Below are 22,316 nucleotides of genomic sequence, written 5' to 3'. Positions count from 1 at the left end.
GTATTTTTCGGACTATAAGTCACAGTTTTTTTCAGTTTGGCCGGGGGTGCGACTTATACTCAGGAGCGACTTATGTGTGAAATTATTAACACATTACCATAAAATATCAAATAATATTATTTAGCTCATTCACGTAAGAGACTAGACATACAAGATTTCATGGGATTTAGCGATTAGGAGTGACAGATTGTTTGGTAAACGTATAGCATGTTCTATATGTTATAGTTATTTGAATGACTCTTACCATAATATGTTACGTTAACATACCAGGCACCTTCTCAGTTGGTTATTTATGCCTCATATAACGTACACTTATTCAGCCTGTTGTTCACTATTCTTTATTTATTTTAAATTATCTTTCAAATGTCTATTCTTGATGTTGGGTTTTATCAAAAAAATTTCAACAAAAAATTTGACCTATACTCCAGTGCGACTTATATATTTTTTTCCTTCTTTATTATGCATTTTCGGCAGGTGCAACTTATACTCCGGAGAAACCTATACTCCGAAAAATACTGTAAGTGAGTTTCCATGTTCAAATCAATATGCTAAAGTTAGCCATCAGAAATTTGCGTGGTAGCAATAATTAGCCACCAGCTTCATATGTTCACTATTACTTCCTTCGAAAACACTCTCGCTCTTTCTTTGCTTCGGACCTGCATTCTTGGCAGTAGCGTCATGTTTGTATTGCAATCCAAGATCTTTTCTAGATATTCTCTGCTATTTAACATCAACATAGCCATTAGAGACTTAATATTTGTGTCAATATTACAGCGGACATCATGTCAGGTTGACGCTACATGCACCAGTCCTCATGGGAAATGTGGTCTTCTTCTGGCAAAACACTACCACCAAAATCAAAAAACTGAAAGTTCTCAGGTGGGTATTTAATTCTAAGGCTGTCTACAAACCCTGTTTCCATATGAGTTGGGAAATTGTGTAATATGTAATATATAATGTAAATATAAACGGAATACAATGATTTGCAAATCCTTTTCAACCCATATTCAATTGAATGCACTACAAAGACAAGATATTTGATGTTCAAACTCATAAACTTTGTTTTTTTTTTGCAAATAATAATTAACTTAGAATTTCATGGCTGCAACACGTGCCAAAGTAGTTGGGAAAGGGCATGTTCACCACTGTGTTACATCACCTTTTAACAACACTCAATAAACCTTTGGGAACTCAGGAGACACATTTTTGAAGCTTTTCAGGTGGAATTCTTTCCCATTCTTGTTTTATGTACAGCTTAAGTTGTTCAACAGTCCGGGGTCTCCGTTGTGGTATTTTAGGCTTCATAATGCGCCACACATTTTCAATGGGAGACAGGTCTGGACTACGGGCAAGCCAGTCTAGTATCCGCACTCTTTTACCATGAAGCCACGCTGTTGTAACAAGTGACTTGGCATTGTCTTGCTGAAATAAGCAAGGGCGTCCATGCTAACGTTGCTTGGATGGCAACATATGTACAAAAAATCCAGGAATTCACATTGTAGACATTTTAAAGAATTTATTTGTAAATTATGGTGGAAAATAAGTATTTGGTCAACCATTCAAAGCTCTCACTGATGGAAGGAGGTTTTGGCTCAAAATCTCTCGATACATGGCCCCATTCATTCTTTCCTTAACACGGATCAATCATCCTGTCCCCTTAGCAGAAAAACAGCCCCAAAGCGTGATATTTCCACCCCCATGCTTCACAGTAGGTGTGGTGTTCTTGGGATGCAACTCAGTATTCTTCTTCCTCTAAACACGACGAGTTGAGTTTATACCAAAAAGTTCTACTTTGGTTTCATCTGACCACATGACATTCTCCCATGTGCTCTCTGGCAAACTTCAGACGGGCCTGGACATGCATTGGCTTAAGCAGGGGGACACGTCTGGCACTGCAGGATTTGATTCCCTTTGTTACTTTGGTCCCAGCTCTCTGCAGGCCATTCACCAGGTCCCCCCGTGTGGTTCTGAGATTTTTGCTCACCGTTCTCATGATCATTTTGACCCCACGGGATGAGATCTTGCGTGGAGCCCCAGATCAAGGGAGATTATCAATGGTCTTGTATGTCTTCCATTTTCTGATAATTGCTCCCACAGTTGATTTTTTCACACCAAGCTGCTTGCCTATTGTAGATTTACTCTTCCCAGTCTGGTGCAGGTCTAAAATTATTTTCCTGGTGTCCTTCGACAGCTTTTGGGTATTGGCCACAGTGGAGTTTGGAGTCTGACTGTTTGAGGCTGTGGACAGGTGTCTTTTATACAGATAACGAGTTCAAACAAGTGCCATTAATACAGGTAATGAGAGGAAGACAGAAGAGATTCTTAAATAACAAGTTACATGTCTGTGAGAGCCAGGGATCTTCCTTGTTTGAAGTGACCAAATACTTATTTTCCACCATAATTTACTAATAAAATATTTAAAATTCCTACAATGTGAATTCCTGGATTTTTTTTCCCACATTCTGTCTCTCACAGTTCAAGTGTGCCTATGATGAAAATTACAGACCTCTGTCATCATTTTAAGTGGGAGAACTTGCACAATCGGTGTCTGACTAAATATTATTTTGCCCCACTATAGCTCTAAAACCTGAATGTACCTTTCAGCATTAATGGTGCCTTCACAGATTTGTTAGTTACCCATGCCTGGGGCACTAATACACCCCCATACCATTACAGATGCTGGCTTTTCAACTTTGCACCTAGAACAGTCCTGATGGTTCTTTTCCTCTTTGGTCCGGAGGACACGACTTTCACCGTTTCCAAAAAACAATTTGAAATGTGGACTCGTCAGACCACAGAACACTTTTCCACTTTCCATCAGCCCATCTTGGCTAAGCTCGGGCCCAGCGAAGCCGGCGGTGTTTCTGGCTGTCGATGATAAATGGCTTTGGCTTTGCATAGTAGTTTTAACTTGCACTTACAGATGTAGCGACAAACTGTAGTTACTGACAGTGGTTTTCTGAAGTGTTCCTGAACCCATGTGGTTAAATCCTTTACACACTGATGTCGCTTTTTGAAACAGTACCACCTGAGGGGACGAAGGTCTGTTATATCATCGCTTACGTGCAGTGATTTCTCCAGATTCTCTAAAGCTTTTGATGATATTACGGACCGTAGATGGTGAAATTCTTAAAATTCTTGCAATAGCTTGTTGAGAAATGTTGTTCTTAAACTGTATGACAATTTGCTCACGCATTTGTTCACAAAGTGGTGACCGTTTCCCAATCCTTGTTTGTGAAAGACTGAGCATTTTTTGGGAAGCTGTTTTTCTACTCAATCATTGCACCCACCCGTTCCCAATGAGCCTGCACACCTGTGGGATGTTCCAAATAAGTGTTTGATGAGAATTCCTTAACTTTATCAGTATTTATTGCCACCATTCCCAACTTCTTTGTCACGTGTTGCTGGCATCAAATTCTAAACTTAATGATTATTTGCACAAAAAAAAAGTGTTTATCAGTTTGAACATCAAATATGTTGTCTTTGTAGCATATTCAACTGAATATGGAATGAAAACGATTTGCAAATCATTGTACTCCGTTTATATTTACATCTGACACAATTTCCCAACTCATATGGAAACGGGGAACAGACAGCAAGAGACTTTTGCACAGTGCCTGTGTTTTTAAAAGGTGTAAATCTTTATTGTTTTACAGCTCTCTTTTATGTTTTCTAAAATGTATGTCTCAACATATTACTTTTTTGAAAATGCTCTGTGACATGTTCTGTTGACCTCTTGGCCAAGTCACCCTTGTGAAAGAGATCTTGATCTCGATGGGTTTCTTATCTGGTTAAATAAAGGTTCTATAAAGAAGAAGCTTATCAACAACGTCGTCACCATGGACTACAATGGCAGACGCGCGAACATTTTCAGGACTTGAGCAGATCCCAAATACACATCAGCAGGTACCAGAAGGTAAGAAAAGTTGCTTTTGCATTATATTGCGAAACAAAACGCCAGGTAATATGTCTGCTAATAGGTGCCATTTTGCGGTCTTTATACACACACACACCATAATATTACTTGTATGTTTAATGCGTCATTCTAAAAACATTTTGACTAATTTTTGAGCGCTGTGTGTAATGTTCTATATTCTCAATGGAACATTTAAAGATTTGGTGTTGTTTACTGCCATCATATTGCAGTCTACATTTATCTCTTATGTATGACTGCCATCTACTGGTCACACTTATCATTCCAATATGTACCAAATAAAATTGTTTCGAGGCCGGTAAACAAAACATGAATTATGCAGTACATTAGGCACACCAGGTTATAGGGCACACTGTCCATTTTTGAGAAAATTAAAGGATTTCAAGTGCGCCTTATAGTTTGACAAATACGGTAGAGGTGTGGGTGCATAGGATAGAAAAACAGATCACTGTGTTCATTTCTTCAAGCAAAATGAAGTCCAAAGCTTGTGACTTCTAATGCATTCCATTTTGCTCAAAAGGTGGGGAAATATTCCTCTGACAAACCAGACTGTCGTCCGAGCATGGTACCTGTGTCCGCCTTTCTAGCACCAGGTGTTCCAAATAGAGGAGGAGAGCCTCCCTGTGCTCTGCCAGGTATGCGATGACATCGTCAGGCTTCAGGTCTGCCTGGGCCTGATCACCGGACCTCTTGGAAAAGATGTGGACAGCTGTCTATGTGGGGGGAAAAAAACAAAGCCTGTGTTACCACGGTGTTTGTACTCGGTCTTACATAACATGAGCTAATTACAACAATGTACGGGCACAAGTGTCAAACTCAAGGCCCGGGGCCAAATCTGGCCCACTACATTATTTTATGTGACCTGCGAAAGCCTGGAAATAATATGCGTTATTAAAATGCTAAATCTCTTCTTACTAAATATATTTGTTCTTTCCCTTTTGACATTAAAAATCACATACTGCATGCAATTGCATAACTATTAAAATTCAATATATATTATCAAAATATTATATTATCAGGTATTCCGAAAAATATTTTTTGTTAAAATATAGATGAATACTGTACTCAAATATCTGCTTGACTTATGATTTCAAATCAAATTATTAATGAAATTGTAGACTATAAAATTGACAATGGATTCTACGGTTAAATTCCGCCAACCAAGTTTTTTTTAACCGTAAAATCCACGTTGGTACTGTTTTTTTCCCATATACAGTAAGACACTAAAACTTAAAAAATAAATAAATAAATAAATAAAAAACATCAAAACATTTTACTGGCAGCTCTGTTGCTTTAATTTTACAGCTAAAAACAGTGATATTGTTTCTCCATTGCATTCCATTTATTCAAGTTTTTTATATGCTGTAAAAAAAACAACACTGCTTTTATTGTAAAATTCTGATGACTGAGCTGCCAGTTTTTAAAGTAAAATTTTAATATTTTTTTGCAGCTCATTTATAAAATCATATTGTTAATTGTACAAAACCCATTTCCATATGAGTTGGGAAATTGTGTTAGATGTAAATATAAACAGAATACAATGATTTGCAAATTCTTTTCAACCCATATTCAATTGAATGCACTACAAAGACAAGATATTTGATGTTCAAACTCATAAACTTTGTTTTTTTTTTTTGCAAATAATAATTAACTTAGAATTTCATGGCTGCACACTTGCCAAAGTAGTTGGGAAATGGCATGTTCACCACTGTGTTACATCACCTTTTCTTTTAACAACACTCAAACATTTGGGAACTGAGGAAACTAATTGTTGAAGCTTTGAAAGGGGAATTCTTTCCCATTCTTGTTTTATGTAGAGCTTCAGTCGTTCAACAGTCCGGGGTGTCTACTGTCGTATTTTACGCTTCATAATGCGCCACACATTTTCGATGGGAGACAGGTCTGGACTGCAGGCCGGCCAGGAAAGTACCCGCATTCTTTTTTTACAAAGCCACGCTGTTGTAACACGTGCTGAATGTGACTTGGCATTGTCTTGCTGAAATAAGCAGGGGCGTCCATAAAAAAGACGGCGCTTAGATGGCAGCATATGTTGTTCCAAAACCTGTATGTACCTTTCAGCATTAATGGTGCCTTCACAGATGTGTAAGTTACCCATGCCTTGGGCACTAATGCAGCCCCATACCATCACAGATGCTGGCTTTTGAACTTTGCGTCAATAATAGTCTGGATGGTTCGCTTCCCCTTTGGTCCGGATGACACAATGTCGAATATTTCCAAAAACAATTTGAAATGTGGACTCGTCAGACCACAGAACACTTTATCACTTTCCACCAGTCCATCTTAGATGATCTTGGGCCCAGACAAGCCGGCGGCGTTTCTGGATGTTGTTGATAAATGGCTTTCACTTTGCATAGTAGAGCTTTAACTTGCACTTACAGATGTAGCGACAAACTGTATTTAGTGACAGTGGTTTTCTGAAGTGTTCCTGAGCCCATGTGGTGATATCCTTTAGAGATTGATGTTGGTTTTTGATACAGTGCGGTCTGAGGGATTGAAGGTCACGGTCATTCAATGTTAGTTTCCGGCCATGCTGCTTACGTGGAGTGATTTCTCCAGATTCTCTGAACCTTTTGATGATATTATGGACCGTAGATGTTGAAATCCCTAAATTTCTTGCAATTGCACTTTGAGAAACGTTCTTAAACTGTATGACTATTATCCCACGCAATTGGGGACAAAAGGGTGTACCTCGCCCCATCCTTTCTTGTGAAAGACTGAGCATTTTTTGGGAAGCTGTTTTTATACCCAATCATGGCACCCACCTGTTCCCAATTAGCCTGCACACTTCTGGGATGTTCTAAATTAGTGTTTGATGAGCATTCCTCAACTTTATCAGTATTTATTGCCACCTTTCCCAACTTCTTTGTCACGTATTGCTGGCATCAAATTCTAAAGTTAATGGTTATTTGCAAAAAAAAATGTTTATCAGTTTGAACATCAAATATGTTGTCTTTGTAGCATATTCAACTGAATATGGGTTGAAAATTATTTGCAAAACATTGTATTCCATTTATATTTACATCCAACACAATTTCCCAACTCATATGGAAACAGAGTTTGTATTATGTATATTCTCATATTACTCATTGTTAAAAGCGGTCCTCTGAGGGCAACCATAACTGCGATGTGGCACTCAATGAAAACCAGTTGGACACCCCTGCCTTAGGATGATTAGACGCCCAATATCAGAAAGACAATGTTCAGTTCTTACTGATATTTAACACAATGTGTGTTTTTATGACTTCTCATTATGAACTGAAACAGGACTAAACTACCTGAACTGAAACAGAATTAAACTACCAGTAACAGAGGTGGACCTACAGCAGGATCCTTGTGTAGCGCCCAGTTTGCGTACTTCCACACGAGGTCCAGATTGGCAGTGGAGCAGAGAAAGTCTACAATGTAGTCAAAGAGATCCGGCCTTGTAGAATCCTCTAGATGGCCGTCAGCGACACGGGTCCACATCTGATGGAAGATGTTTGAAGAAAAATGAATGACGGGAGTTCCCTTCATGTCGCATTAATGAGTTACTTTATGAGTAGGCCAAGGTGAACTTAGTCTGCAGCAGGACATCATTAACAATATCACGGTTTGGGGCTATCAATATACAGTACAGGCCAAAAGTTTGGACACGCCTTCTCATTCAATGTGTTTTCAGGCTCTGCTGCCTCTCCGCTTGGTAGATCTCGGGTCAAGACAAAATCTTCCTGTGGGTTACAATATATCAAGGAAACGGACACCTTCATGTCGCTTCCCCATTCTACACAGGAGTTTTACAAGCCTTTTGCTTGGTAGCCTCAAAGACAGCTTTTTTCCTCTCGCCAGGGAACTCATTGAAACACTAAGTTTTGTGATAACTTAGATGGAAATATTCTGACAGCCATCTCCCTGCAATCCGTTTTGAAAAAGTTTCATTATACTGTATTTTATTGGCCATAAGGCGCATATTGTGGGGTTTTTTTTTCTACATTTGAAAGACTTCCTTGTGGTTTACATAAAATGTAATGGTGGTTCTCTGGTTAAAATGTTGAATACCGTATTTCCTTGAATAGCCGCCGGGCATGTAATATGCGCCTGCCTTGAATTACTGCCGGGTTGAACTCGCTCCCCAAATTTATTAGCGCATGCTTACTTTTACCGCCGGGTCAAAGTCGTGACGTCACGAGTGACTCTTCCCCTGACGTCATTTCCAAAATGGCGGAAGAGGTTTTTTTTGGCTTTTACTATGTGTTAAACCAAGGGTCTTGTTCCACAGCCATACAGATCACACTGATGGTTGTGATATAAAACAACTTGTCTTTAACACTCTTACTAATATGCGCCACACTCTGTGAACCCACACCAAACACATTTCTGGAGAACATTGGCCCTGTAACACATTATAAATGCAACATAAGAATTACCCAGAATTCCAATGCATCCATGACTCTTGGCTATATTATACACTCCGCTAGCACAATTTTTTACTGCATGCCATTAGTAAGCGCAGGGGTGAGAAGAGGTTTTAAATTAATTAGCGCCCCGGCGGAAATACGGTAGATTATGTTTTACGGAGAGTCTTCAGGTCGCTTTCTGACCGTCTTGTTAGTAGGCGGTCTTATTGACGTGCTTCCACTTCGACAAGTTCGCCCCGCCTTCCTTGTTGTACTGGCAGTTTTTAGCGCTTCAATAGAGAGTCTACTGACAGATATTAGTTAGAACTGTGCGATTATGTCTTAAAAATATATCACAATATAGGTTTTTTTATATTTATCGATATCAATAATATTTGATATTTTCCTATTTCATGTCACTGAAGGCATCCAAACTACAACAACTGTGAAGTGGCAACCCTTTCAGGTGACTGACTACCTCTTGAAGCTCATCGAGAGAATGCCAAAAGTGTGCAAAGCAGTAATCAGAGCAAAGGGTGGCTATTTTGAAGAAACTACAATATAAAACATGTTTTCAGTTATTTCGCCTTTTTTTGTTAGGTACATAACTCCAAATGTGTTCATTGATAGTTTTGATGCCTTCAGTGACAATCTACAATCTACAAATAAATTAGTAAACGTCTATTTATTTTTTGTACATAAAGTAATAAAAGTTAAAGTACCAATGATTGTCACACACACAACATTATTCTCTGCATTTGACCAATCACCCTTGAACACCCCCTGGCAGGTGAGGGGAGCGGAGAGCAGCAGCAGTGGCCACGCCCGGTAATCATTTTTGGTGATTTAACCCTCAATTCCAACTCTTGATGCTGAGTGCCAAGCAGGGAGGTAATGGGTCCAATTTTATAGTCTTTGGTATAACTCGGCTGGGGTTTGAACTCACAACCTACCGATCTCACGCAGACAGTTCTAAAACGTTCCTTCATTTTAGGGTACTTATGTTCCAGTTCCGCACAAAATTCAATGAATGTGATGGGAATTTCTTCTTACAAATGCACTGTTTTTAAAAGTTGCAAGCGATAAACGCTGAAAAACAAATGTAAAACTGCATCAATGTAAATAAATTAAAGATGCATCAATAATCGATTTTTAATCGAATCGTGAGGTGGCCCAAGATTCCCACTTCTACGATGCTAACAGGTAGCATTCGTCAGGTAACAAAATATTTGACGCGATTAGCTACCATGCTAATGTTAACAATTGTACCGCGGGCCGTAAATGGTGCCTGGACCAAACTTTTGGACACCGTTCTTTTTTTAAAGTATTTGTCTACTCTGGCCCGGGCCCCACTCAAAATAACACTATTGACTTAGTAAATATTACTCTTGATATTAATCGTATTTAATAATTATATCCAACCTACTTACAGTTTACAACCTTAGCAAATGTTACAAAAGCATGTGTTCAATAAAAAGATTATCATCACGTTTTAGGTCAGCCGGATTACAAAAATAAATACAAATCAAATATACTGCAAACAAAGTATACATTTATATACAATTACATAGTGCTAAAATAAATACATAAAATAAATTACAACTAAATTAATAACAATTATATAATATATAAATGTTTCTTAAGCTGTCAATAAAATAAGTGCAAATGAAAATAAAGATTCAAAACTTTAGTCATAATTTTTGCGCTTAAGAAACTTCTCTGACTTTAGCTCCAGACTCCTTCTTTTTGTTTGATATTGTCATTACTGCCACAAGTGGTGGAAAAGTGTATTGCAACTGAGTACTGGCCCATGTGGACATAAAGCTGGGAAACATATTTTTGGCGGCCCATTGTTGGGCCTTTTGGTTAAGAAACACTGTTATAATCAACGGACGGATATGACAATTGATCAAGATTTAAGCGTTGAAAGTAAAAAAAACAAAAAAAACAATAATGTTTGACTTATTTTTAAAAAACATGATTTTGTCATTTTTGTGGATTTTTTTTTAAAACTATCATTGGCATAACCTGTAGTAGCTCCTCAGGACCTTTTAAAAGTTTCTCAAGATCTTGGAATCATTTCTTTGGACTGTGGGTTTTCTTACACATCTTTTCCCCACCACAATACACCGAATATGCTGGTATGAATTATTCCAAGTTAGAATCTACCTGAAGAGCTGCTGGATCCTGGCCGTTAGAATGGTAGAGCAGCCCGAGTGCAAAATATCTGGAACAAAAGCAGATGAAACACAATGTGTTTAGTTCACTTTTTTTTCCCATAAAAAAACAAATACATAGACAAATATTGATGGACAGAAAACTAAAATAGAAACTATTGACTTTGCAATCTCTATGAAGACACTGGTCAACACAAATCGTCAGTCTGCAACCTGTACACGGATCTTTAGAGGGCGTTAACTTTCCAATGTGTTTTAAATAATGAAATAACACCCTCACGCATGTTAGCTTTGTGTGTTGTTAAATAATGATAGCGATTTGGCTGTCAATAAATGTATATTTCATCACAACACCACCATGATTTCAAAAATGCCTGTTCATTTTCTGGGACTGTTTTGTGTGTGTGCACGCGCTTTTAAAATATATATATTTGAAACAACAACAAAAAAATCATTTGAAATTAAAAATTTATACATTTTCAAACAGAAAAAAATTGGGTTAAAAATTGTTTTTTGCAAATGTTTTGGGTTTTAATTTGTTTTTGGTGGTAAATCATTTTTTTGGTTACAAATACTTTATTTTTTGTTTCAACTGAACTCAAATCTTTGTTAAAGTTTGGTTTGAAATCTTTATTTTCTTTGAAAAATGAAAAAAAATATTAGCAATTTTTCGGTCTCAAATTTTTATTTACCATAGTTACAAATAGTTTTTTGGTTACGACTCAACCTCAATTTTGTAGGCGAGGCCTCATCGTAATGACAGGTTATCAACGCCTTTTAAGAGATTGACAACTACCAATTACCATGAATTGATTAACATGGACCCTGGACAAGTTGATAAACTTATTTGGGTGTTACCATTTAGTGGTCAATTGTACGGAATATGTACTGAACTGTGCAATGTACCAATAAAAGTTTTATTCAATCAAAAAAAAAACTACATTAACTATTTGTTACCCCACAATTGCAAATATTTTATCTCGGTTGCAATTTTTTATATTTTTAGGAAAATGATCCGGAAATCTTTTAAATTCAAATGTATTTATTGTTTGCAAATACTTTAGTTTGGTTGCATTTTTTTTTTATTTAAAAATAAAATAAAATAAAAAAAATACAAAGATTTGAAACCATAACTTTGTCTGAAAATTGTTTGAATTCAAATCTATTTATTGTTTGCAAATATTTTATTTTGGTTGCAAATATTTTTCTTTCATTTTTGAAAAAAAATACAAATACAAATATTTAAAATCAAAACTGTTTGAAAATGATCTGAAAATTGTCTATTTATTGTTTGCAAATATTTCAGTTTGGTTGCAAATGTTTGTTTTTTCCCCCCCCAAAAAAGACAGAAAAGAAATATTTTAAATAGAAGCTTTGTTTGAAAATATTTATATAAAAAAATTTCAATACATTTTTTCTTTGCAAAATATGTTTGGTGTTGGAAAAAAAAATGTTATAAAAAAAAAGATTTTGAACCATTACTTTGTTTGAAAAAAAACAACAAAATGTTTAAATTCATGCTTTTGCAAATAATTGATTTCATTTTTTTTTTAGATAAAAGGATTTGCAACCTCAATTTGTGTGAAAAATATTTTTTTCATTTCAAATCAATTTTGTTTTGTTTGCAAAAATATTTTGGGAGCTGAAATCTATTTTTTTGGTAACATTTCTCTCCGTAGTGGTGTTCTGGTTGGAAAAATGTAACTGTAAGCGAGTTGCAAACATCCACTTCAATATGGATCTCAGATTAAATGTTTCCTGTTGACTGCTTGCAGGGATATAAACGTGCCTTCAAGTAAAAGTGCAGCGCCATTGACAGTTTCATGTGCAAACATTGTTTAAAGTGGTCAGCTTTTACCCAGTGTTCCAACTAGGGTTGTCCCGATCCGATATTTGGATCGGATCGGCCGCTGATATGTGCAAAAAAATGCGTATCGGCAAGGCATGGAAAAATGCCGATTCAGATCCAGTTTTTAAAAAAAATCCGGACAGGGTTTTTCAACGCACCGATTTAAATAATACATTTCACTTCTCTGCTGCTGCCTAATTTCCAGCACACCTTCAACACATCCACATGTCCGTGTCCTAACCGTTAAGACGGCCATGTGAATTAAAAGTTACCAGTAAAAATGTCAGCTCTGTGGGATTATTTTACCCTACAAAACGAAAAAGAGGAAGATTGCGACGCAATCTGCCAGCCACATTAACAGGCAACCAATGGTCGCTGCTAGTGAAAACTGCAAGAATTCTTAAACCCTTCCAAGAGCCGACAGCCGAGGTTAGTGCAGCCTCCGCCACAGCAGCCGATGTTATCCCATCTGTCTGTGTCCTGACATGCTTTCTAGACAGTGAAAGCGAAGAACACAGAGGGATTCAAACTATGAAGGCCACTCTACTCGATGTGGTGCACACACGTTTTGACCATGTGGAAACTGAACCCCTCTATGCCGTGGCAACAATGCTAGATCCACACTACAAAGACAAGTACTGTATTTTTCGGAGTATAAGTCGCAACTCCCGAAAATGCATAATAAGAAGGAAAAAAACATATATAAATCACACCGGAGTATAAGTCGCATTTTTGGGGGAAATTTATTTGATAAAATCCAACACCAAGAATAGACATTTGAAAGGCAATTTAAAATAAAGAGTAGTGAACAACAGGCTGAATAAGTGTACGTTATATGACGCATAAATAACCAACTGAGAAGGTGCCTGGTATGTTAACATAACATATTATGGTAAGAGTCATTCAAATAACTATATCATATAGAACATGCTATACGATTACCAAACAATCTGTCACTCCTAATCGCTAAATCCCAAGAAATCTTATACATCTAGACTCTTACGTGAATGAGCTAAATAATATTATTTGATATATTACGGTAATGTGTTAATAATTTCACACATAAGTCGCTCCTGAGTATAAGTAGCACTCTTAAAAAAACTGCGACTTATAGTCCGAAAAATACGGTAAGTGCTTTATAATTATTTGAGCATGTTATAAGCTTCAGTACCATATTGAAAATATTTTACTCTACAGCTGGCATTTATTTCTTTGTCAGTATTTCAGTAGCCTGATGTTTCATAGATATAGGGTGATGGGAATGTATTATTATTATTGTTATAATATTCTTAATATATTCTTACTTTCTTTCAGTTATAACATGGGTGAGGAAACGAATGTCACTGTTGATCATTTGTGATCTATTTTGTGTCTTACTTGTTGTCATTGAACATTAATATGTGGAGACTGGCTGAAACAATATAAAATAATTGTTTATATCTTTATTACATTTTGTCCAAATGTTAAGGTCCTTCACTAATGCTACCAACCTGGATCAGGCAAAGGAGGCACTAAAGGTAGAGGTCATAAAAATGGAACAAGAACTGAAGACCATGCCCTCTGGAGAAGGTGTGGCTGAGGCTGAGACAGCAAGGCAAACACCAGGAATGGAGGCTGGAAGCTCAACCAGCAGCCTCGGCAGCTACTTTGACGAGATACTGGAGGAGAGCTGCACAGCAAGTCCATCTGAGCAGCAGATCACCCCAGGGGCACTGTTTCAGTAGGAGAGCTACCTCAGTGAGCCTCCAGCTGGGCGTAAGAGCAATCCTTTTCACTACTGGAGAGACAATCAGTCTCGACTACCCGCCCTGGCAGCAACAGCAGCTAAGTTCCTCAGTGCTCCTTGCACCAGTGTTGAGAGTGAGAGGCTTTTTAGCACAGCCTCACTCATTGATGAACACAGGAGCAGGCTGACACCTGGGCATCTTGAAGCGCTCGTCTTTGTTAAAAAGAATCTCCCCATTATGCTCGGACTGCAGTCAGGGGGGGGGGAACAATTGAAGGGAGTGTGTAGATATATATTTTTCTTTGTTAAGTTTACACTTGTTCAAGAGCAAGTATTGATGCTGAGTTTTATACATTTTATCCCACTCAGGTTGTTTGTGTGTTTTGCTTTTTTTAATAATGTTTACAGCATTATTTGCACTTTATACTGTTCACTTTTTTAGTGTTCAATTATGCCATTTCTGTTTGTCATGTATAATTTTGTCTATTTTGTGTTTATCCAACCATTGTGTATTATTCAAACTCACTTAATTCAGCTGGCTGGTTGTTATCAAGAGTACTAAAACCCTTTTCAACATGAGTCTGACAACTAAGTAGGCTAAATAACTTTAAACTTTAATATATGCTCAGATAGGCCGGTATTGGCATCGGATTGGAAGTGCAAAAACGACATCGGTATCGGATCGGAAGTGCAAAAACCTGGATCGGGACATCCCTAGTTCCAACATCAATCACCAGTATACACACTTGTGATATTTTTCCAGCCACGGGACACAGTCTGCTAACAGGCAGGCATTGTCTGACGCCAGCAGGTCCAGAAGGCTATCGTGATCTTGTTCGGCGTACAGTTTCAACAATGCCGTGTCCACGTCCTCTCTGCAACCGTTTGCTACCTCTGTGCTTCGCACCTGCAAGGTGAGGAGGACAAGAATGCAGAGAATGGTATGAGGTATACAGGTGACAAGTGAGAGCACCTCAAAGAATAGAACTTGTAGAAAATGAGCCAAGTCCTAATTCCTCACTCACCTCTGCCAAATAGCTGATCAGGAACTTCTTGCACCGCAACACTTTTCCCTGGTCTCCCTGCGCCAAGTGATTGAGGTCTGCAAACTGGTGCAGAGGAGGGTGGCAGCGTGTGAATGAAGAAGACGCCGGCAGCAGCAGCGGGTAGAGAGAAATCAGCTCCCGCACATCCAGATGACCTTTCCTGCAAAGACGTAAACAGAGGCATGCATGAGCTTTTAAGACAGTCAAACAGCAACTGTGCAGAACTGCGGATAGTGGTGTCATTCTTGATTTACCTTTTCCTTCTAACACACTCTAAAAATACAATCGCAGAAAAAAAAAAAAAAAAGTGGTGAGATGTAACAAGAACAAGTTTCCATGAATGCTTATTGTTTTTAAATTGTCATTGTTCAAAAAATAGAAATTAATCAAAATCAATGCTCCTGTTACTTCATATCAAATATTCCACTTTGATGTATTTTTTCGGAAAAATATTGCATATTTTGTTTATTTTCTATAACAAAAACAGGATAAAATAAACAAAAAATTATAAAAACATAAAATCCAGGTGTTGTTTTTGACTTCGGGGCCTAACGTTATGACTACAGATGGACCCGGGCCCCACTGAAATATTGCCATTGACCTAGTAAATATTAATCGTACTTAATAATTATATATAACCTACTTACAGTTTACACCTTTTCAAAGGTAATGGAAGCATGTGTTCATCACAAAATTATCACGTTTTTAAGTCCGGATGATTACAAAAATAAATACGAACCAAATGGTAAATGGGTTGTACTTGAATGGCGCTTCTCTACCGCTTTTTAAGGAGCCCAAAGCGCTTTGACAGTATTTTCACATTCGCCTATTCACACACACATTCACACACTGACGGTGCAAACGAAGTATACATTTATATACACAACGACGCAGTGCTAAAATAGATAAATACATTCTAACTAAATTAATAAACAATATTTATATATATGTTTCTTAAATAAACTGTCAATAAAATAAGTGCAAATGAAAATAAAGCTTCAACACTGTAGTCATCATTTTTGCGCTTAAGAAACTTCTTGACTTTAGCTCCAGACTCCTTCTGCTTGTTTGATATTGTCATTACTGCCACAAGTGGCAGTAATGACAATATCAAACAAGCCGTGCGCAACCCGAGGGTCCCTTGTTCAAATCCCACCTAGTACCAACCTCGTCACGTCCGTTGTGTCCTGAGCAAGACACTTCACCCTTGCTCCTGATGGGTGCTGGTTGGCGCCTTGCATGGCAGCTCCCTCCATCAGTGTGTGAATGTGTGTGTGAATGGGTAAATGTGGAAGTAGTGTCAAAGCGCTTTGAGTACCTTGAAGGTAGAAAAGCGCTATACAAGTACAATCCATTTATCATTTAAGTGGCGGAAAAGTGTATTGCAACTGAGTACTAGCCCATACGGATTTTTCGCAGCCTAACAATGGGCCCTATTGTTAAGAAAATCTGTTATAATCAACGAGTGGATCTGAAATTGATCAACATTTAAGTGTTGAAAGTAAAAAAAAAAAATGTATGGCTTAATTTTTAAAACAGCATTAGTGGGCCCTTTTGGAACTTTTGTAAGTTTTTTGTTTACACTATCATTGTTCAATAATTAATAATGAATTAAAATCAATGTTATGCCTTATTGACCTATTAAAGGTTTCACTTATTTCACATCTAATATTCCACTTTGAAATATATTTTTGGAGAAAATATTGCATATTTGAGATTTTTTGCCATAAAAACAGGGACCAAACTTGAAGGGAGCCCAACAGGTAAAAAATATGCAAAAACTTATTGATTTGGAATACGAAAAACAACAAAAATGGCCCCCGCAAACTTTAACTTTTAAGTGTAAGAATGTGGTTCAGCCATCCATCAGGCAAACAAAAACTTACCAGAAGTGCTCTTTCGCTTCTACAAATTGAAGCTGGCCAAACTGTATGAAGCCTGCCTGTTGCAGAATTCTTTTGTGCAAGATCTGAGAAATCGTAGAGAAAAGAAATAGAAATATTGTTAGGTTTGTGACAACATATGAATTAAGGCTCACACAGTGGACATTTACAAACCCCGTTTCCATATGAGTTGGGAAATTGTGTTAGATGTAAATAAAAATGGAATACAATTATTTGCAAATCCTTTTCAACCCATATTCAGTTGAATGCACTACAAAGACAAGATAGTTCATGTTCAAACTCAAACTTCATTTTGTTTTTGCAAATAATACTTAACTTAGAATTTCATGGCTGTAACACGTGCAAAAGTAGTTGGGAAAGGGCATGTTCACCACTGTGTTAAATCACCTTTGCTTTTAACAACACTCAATAAACAGTTGGGTACTGAGGAAACTAATTGTTGAAACTTTGAAAGTGGAATTATTTCCCATTCTTGTTTTATGTAGAGCTTCAGTCGTTCAACAGTCTGCTGTCGTATTTTACGCTTCATAATGCGCCACAAGTTTTCAATGGGAGACAGGTCCGGACTGCAGGCGGGCCAGGAAAGTACCCGCACTTTTTTTTCCAAAGTCACGCTGTTATAACATGTGCTGAATGTGGCATGGCATTGTCTTGCTGAAATAAGCAGAGGCGTCCATGAAAAATACGCCGCTCAGGTGGCAGCATATGTTGTTCCAAAACCTGTATGTACCTTTCAGCATTAATGGTGCCTTCATAGATGTGTAAGTTGCCCATGCCTTGGGCACTAATGCACCCCCATACTATCACAGATGCAAGCTTTTGAACTTTGTGTCGATAACAGTCTGGATGGTTTGCTTCCCCTTTGGTCCGGATGACACGATGTTGAATTTTTCCAAAAACAATTTGAAATGTGGACTCGTCAGACCACAGCACACTTTTCCACTTTGCATCAGTCCATCTTAGATGATATTGGGCCCAGACAAGCCGGCGGCGTTTCTGGATGTTGTTGATAAATGGCTTTCACTTTGCATAGTAGAGCTTTAACTTGCACTTACAGATGTAGCGACCAACTGGTTTTCTGAAGTGTTCCTGAGCCCATGTGGTGATATCCTTTAGAGATTGATGTTGGTTTTTGATACAGTGCGGTCTGAGGGATCGAAGGTCACGGTTATTCAATGTTAGTTTCCGGCCATGCTCCTTACGTGGAGTGATTTCTCCAGATTCTCTGAACCTTTTGATGATATTATGGACCGTAAATGTTGAAATCCCTAAATTTCTTGCACTTGCACTTTGAGAAACGTTGTTCTTAAACTGTTTGACTATTTGCTCATGCAGTTGTGGACAAATGGGGTGTACATCGCCCCATCTTTTCTTGTGAAAGACTGAGCATTTTTTGGGAAGCTGTTTTTATTCCCAATCATGGCACCCACCTGTTCCCAATTAGCCTGCACACCTGTGGGATGTTCCAAATAAGTGTTTGATGAGCATTCCTCAACTTCATCGGTATTTATTGCCACCTTTCCCAACTTCTTTGTCACGTGTTGCTGGCATCAAATTCTAAAGTTAATGATCATCCGCCAAAAAATTATTTTATGAGTTTGAACATCAAATATGTTGTCTTTGTAGTGCATTCAATTGAATATGGCTTGAAAAGGATTTGCGAATTATTGTATTTCGTTTATATATACATCTCACACAATTTCCCAACTCATATGGAAACGGGGTTTGTACATGTGCCAAGCATATTGGGGTTCTACCGGGGGGAACCACAAGTGTGAATTAGATCTGGAGCAATATTAAGTCATACAAATTATACAAACAGTATGAATTACCAGGAATTTTTCTTTGGGAATATTTCTTTGCGCTCCCTCTGTAAGTATGAGCGCCTCCTCCACTCTGTGGCTGGCCAACAAGTCCTGGATCTGTCTCTCCAGTGGCATTGGTACCAGAACGTACACGGCTTTAGTGGACGCCAGAATGACCTTCCCTAAAAAACACTCACAGATCAGAACATGCCGGTTCCCACTGCTGCTGTGATCATGTTGAACATCCACTCTGGAAAGAAGACCTTCAAAGTCCTGTAGAAGGTGTCCATCCCTGAATGAAAGGGTCTGTTTCAGCTGTTGGTCCAACATGCTGTGGATGGTGATGAAGCTCTCGTCTAAGGCCACCACATACGGGAAGGAGACGGCCGCGCCGATCACGTTCTCGGACCAGCTGACAGGCGCCCGTTGGGAGGCCCCTTCTGCATTGGCAAACATTCCTTTTGGAAAAAGGGGTGGGCGGAGACAGATCTTATTGATGCTTGGTTACTTAGTTTGGTGTTGCATGCAATACATCGGTGGTGATTGCTCTCAGACTGCAAGGAAAGGTCAGCTTGAGTGGTCAATTATGTACTTTTTTGGTTATGTTTCATTGACTAAACATGCCCTAGAATGTGTTGGGGTTTTGTTCAGAATCATCTACTTTCGGGACAGCTGACATCATTCCCATTCATTGAAAAAGTACCAAAATGTATTTTGTTACTTTAGTAAATCAAGGGGAACACAAAAAAAATTCATTATTGGCTTTATTTTAACAAAAAATCTTAGGGTACATTAAACATACGTTTCTTATTGCAAGTTTGTCCTCAAATAAAATATTGAACATACAAGACGACTTGTCTTTTATTAGTAAGCAAACAAACAGCTTCTTAATAAGCAAACAAACAGCTTCTTAATAAGCAAACACACAGCTTCTTCCCTCAAGCCATAAGACTCTTGAATGAATCATAATAATCCCCTCAATTCCCCCCAAAAATTGGATTAACTCACTGGAATATAAAGACAATATAACATATATCCATTAACGTGGATGCATATGAAAAAGTGCAATATATTTATCTGTAAAGTAATGTATTTATTTATATCTTCACCTTATTGCTGTTTTATTTTGCACTACCATGAGCTAATGCAACGAAATTTTGTTCTTATCTGTACTGTAAAGTTCAAATTTGAATGACAATAAAAAGGAAGTCTAAGTCTAGTCAAACAAAGACTCCTAAATAGTCAGCTGACATATGCAGTAACATATTGTGTCATTTTCCATTCTATTATTTTGTCAAAATTATTAAGGACAAGTAGAAGAAAATGAATTACTAACCTACTTTCTAATTAACTTTTAATATCTGCTTATTTTCTGTTTCAACATGTTCTATCTACACTTCTGTTAAAATGTAAGAATCACTTATTCTTCTGTTGTTTGGATGCTTTACATTAGTTTTGGATCATACCATAAACTTGGGTATCAATCCGATACCAAGTAGTTACAGGATCATACATTGGTCATATTCAAAGTCGTCATGTGTCCAGGGATATATTTCCTGAGTTTATAAACATAATATAAATCTTAAAAAACGAAAAAATATCTTGTGATGCTAAAAAATATCGATGTTATCATAAGAGTATCGACTAGATACACTATTGTACTTGGTATCTTTACAGTGGATGTTAGGTGTAGATCAACTAATGTCATTTGGTTATATTGTAGCGTTCTGGAAGAGTTGGTGCTGCAGGGAAGTCTGGGATTTTTTTCTTTAGTGTTTATGTTGTGTTGCGGTGCAAATATTCTCCCCAAAAATGTTTGTCATTGTCATTTAGTGTGCTTTCACTATATGGCACAGTTTTATGACAGTGTTGTTCATACTGCCACCCTTAGTGTGACATGTATGGCTGTTGAGTAAGGGTTGCTCTTCATTCACATGTGTGTAGTGCATATAATGTTAAGATGATTGTCTGGTTAATGATCAGATTTAGAGAAATCTTGGCTTCACTTAGGAAACCACAGACCAGTTTCAACACATCCAATGTAGCAGTGTTGAAGCTGAGCATCCATTGACTTCAATGGGGGAGCATAGAGTGGATCGGTCCACCGCCGCCAAACTTGACAGTCATTGGATAAAAGCTCGGCTTTGTCCCACCCATTGGACGCTCTGCGTCTCTTGTAGTGTAGGGAAAGTGGGCTTTGGCTTCGGCTAGCCTGGATGTTGAGCTTTCACACAATGATTGAATGATCTGTCTGAGGCTGGACCACTTTTTCCCATTGACAGCAATCTTTAATTAGGATAATCAAATACTGCCAGAGCAATTTTTAAGTTTCATTCTATTGTTCTGATTGTTGTGGATAATTTCACAATCCTCTAGGTCCGTGGTTCTCACGCGTACCCCTGTGGGTACTAGAAGGTATGCCAAGGGGTACGTATAATTTTTTTTAAATATTCTAAAAATAGCAACAATTCAAAAATCCTTCATGAATATATTTATTGAGTAATACTTCAACAAAATATGAATGTAAATTCATAAACTGTGAAAAGAAATACAACAATGCAATATTCAGTGTTGACAGCTACATATTTTGTGGACATGTTAAATAAATATTGATGTTAAAGATTTTATTTTCTGTGAAGAAATGTTTAGAATTAAGTTCATGAATCCAGATGGATCTCTATTACAATCCCCAAAGAGAGCACTTTAAGTTGATTACTTCTATGTGTAGAAATCTTCATTTATAATTGAATAACTTGTTTATTTTTCAACAAGTTTTTAGTTATTTTTATATCTTTTTCCAAATAGTTAAAGAAAGACCACTACAAATGAGCACTATTTTGCACTGTTATACAATTTAATAAATCAGAAACTGATGACATAGTGCTGTATTTTAGTTCTTTATATCTTTTTTTCAACCAAAAATGCTTTGCTCTGATTAGGGGGTACTTGAATTTAAAAAATGTTCACAAGGGGTACATCACTGAAAAAAGGTTGAGAACCATTGCTCTAAGTGGCCATTTCTTTGTCAAATCCAGCATCTTTATATACTTTATCTGTTACAAGGGACTGCAATCATACTCCTAGTTAAAGAGTAGCAGCTTCCTGCCACTGGAAAAAAAATATATATATATATATACATGGATGCTTATTCATTTCCTTTCTCCCCTTCCATCCAACATTGCATGTTCTCTTCTTGTCAGCCAACTTCCCTTAATTCCTTTTGGTTAATGTTGAGCAGATTTTGTTGCGCAAATTTGACACAATCTTTGAACTCCACCAAAAACGGCAGTTTTACAGGCGCCCTGTCTGTTTTGCAGAGGAGAAAGGGTTGTGTTTTCTTATGATTTGGTTTGACGAAAATGTTCACAAAACATACAGAATTCGTATACCGTCTCGGTTGTCTTATAGCCAAACACTGCGTACGTACCGTTCCGTAAAATTGAGTGCCAAAACTAAAAATCTGTATGATTGTTTACGTTCC

General features: G+C 37.5%; 1 protein-coding gene across 2 annotated transcripts in view; it reads right to left on the bottom strand.

Moving 5' to 3' along the window:
* tgfbrap1 (transforming growth factor, beta receptor associated protein 1) overlaps positions 1-22,316 on the bottom strand; it is a 44,165-nt gene that overhangs the window by 6,052 nt on the left and 15,797 nt on the right. For both annotated transcript variants that reach the window (XM_061887625.1, XM_061887626.1), the window contains exons 3-10: positions 19,099-19,293; positions 18,863-19,017; positions 17,013-17,095; positions 15,106-15,286; positions 14,827-14,987; positions 10,498-10,555; positions 7,277-7,420; positions 4,504-4,647 (exon numbers count right to left, since the gene is read on the bottom strand). In XM_061887625.1, the coding sequence (XP_061743609.1) occupies positions 4,504-4,647; positions 7,277-7,420; positions 10,498-10,555; positions 14,827-14,987; positions 15,106-15,286; positions 17,013-17,095; positions 18,863-19,017; positions 19,099-19,293 (1,121 nt within the window). The remainder of the gene's footprint in view (positions 1-4,503; positions 4,648-7,276; positions 7,421-10,497; positions 10,556-14,826; positions 14,988-15,105; positions 15,287-17,012; positions 17,096-18,862; positions 19,018-19,098; positions 19,294-22,316) is intronic.

This window comes from Nerophis ophidion, linkage group LG25 (assembly GCF_033978795.1).
Source record: "Nerophis ophidion isolate RoL-2023_Sa linkage group LG25, RoL_Noph_v1.0, whole genome shotgun sequence".
Taxonomy (NCBI): Eukaryota; Metazoa; Chordata; class Actinopteri; order Syngnathiformes; family Syngnathidae; genus Nerophis; species Nerophis ophidion.
The sequence above is the reverse complement of the archived record's forward strand: the minus strand, read 5'-3'. Positions and strand labels throughout refer to the sequence as shown.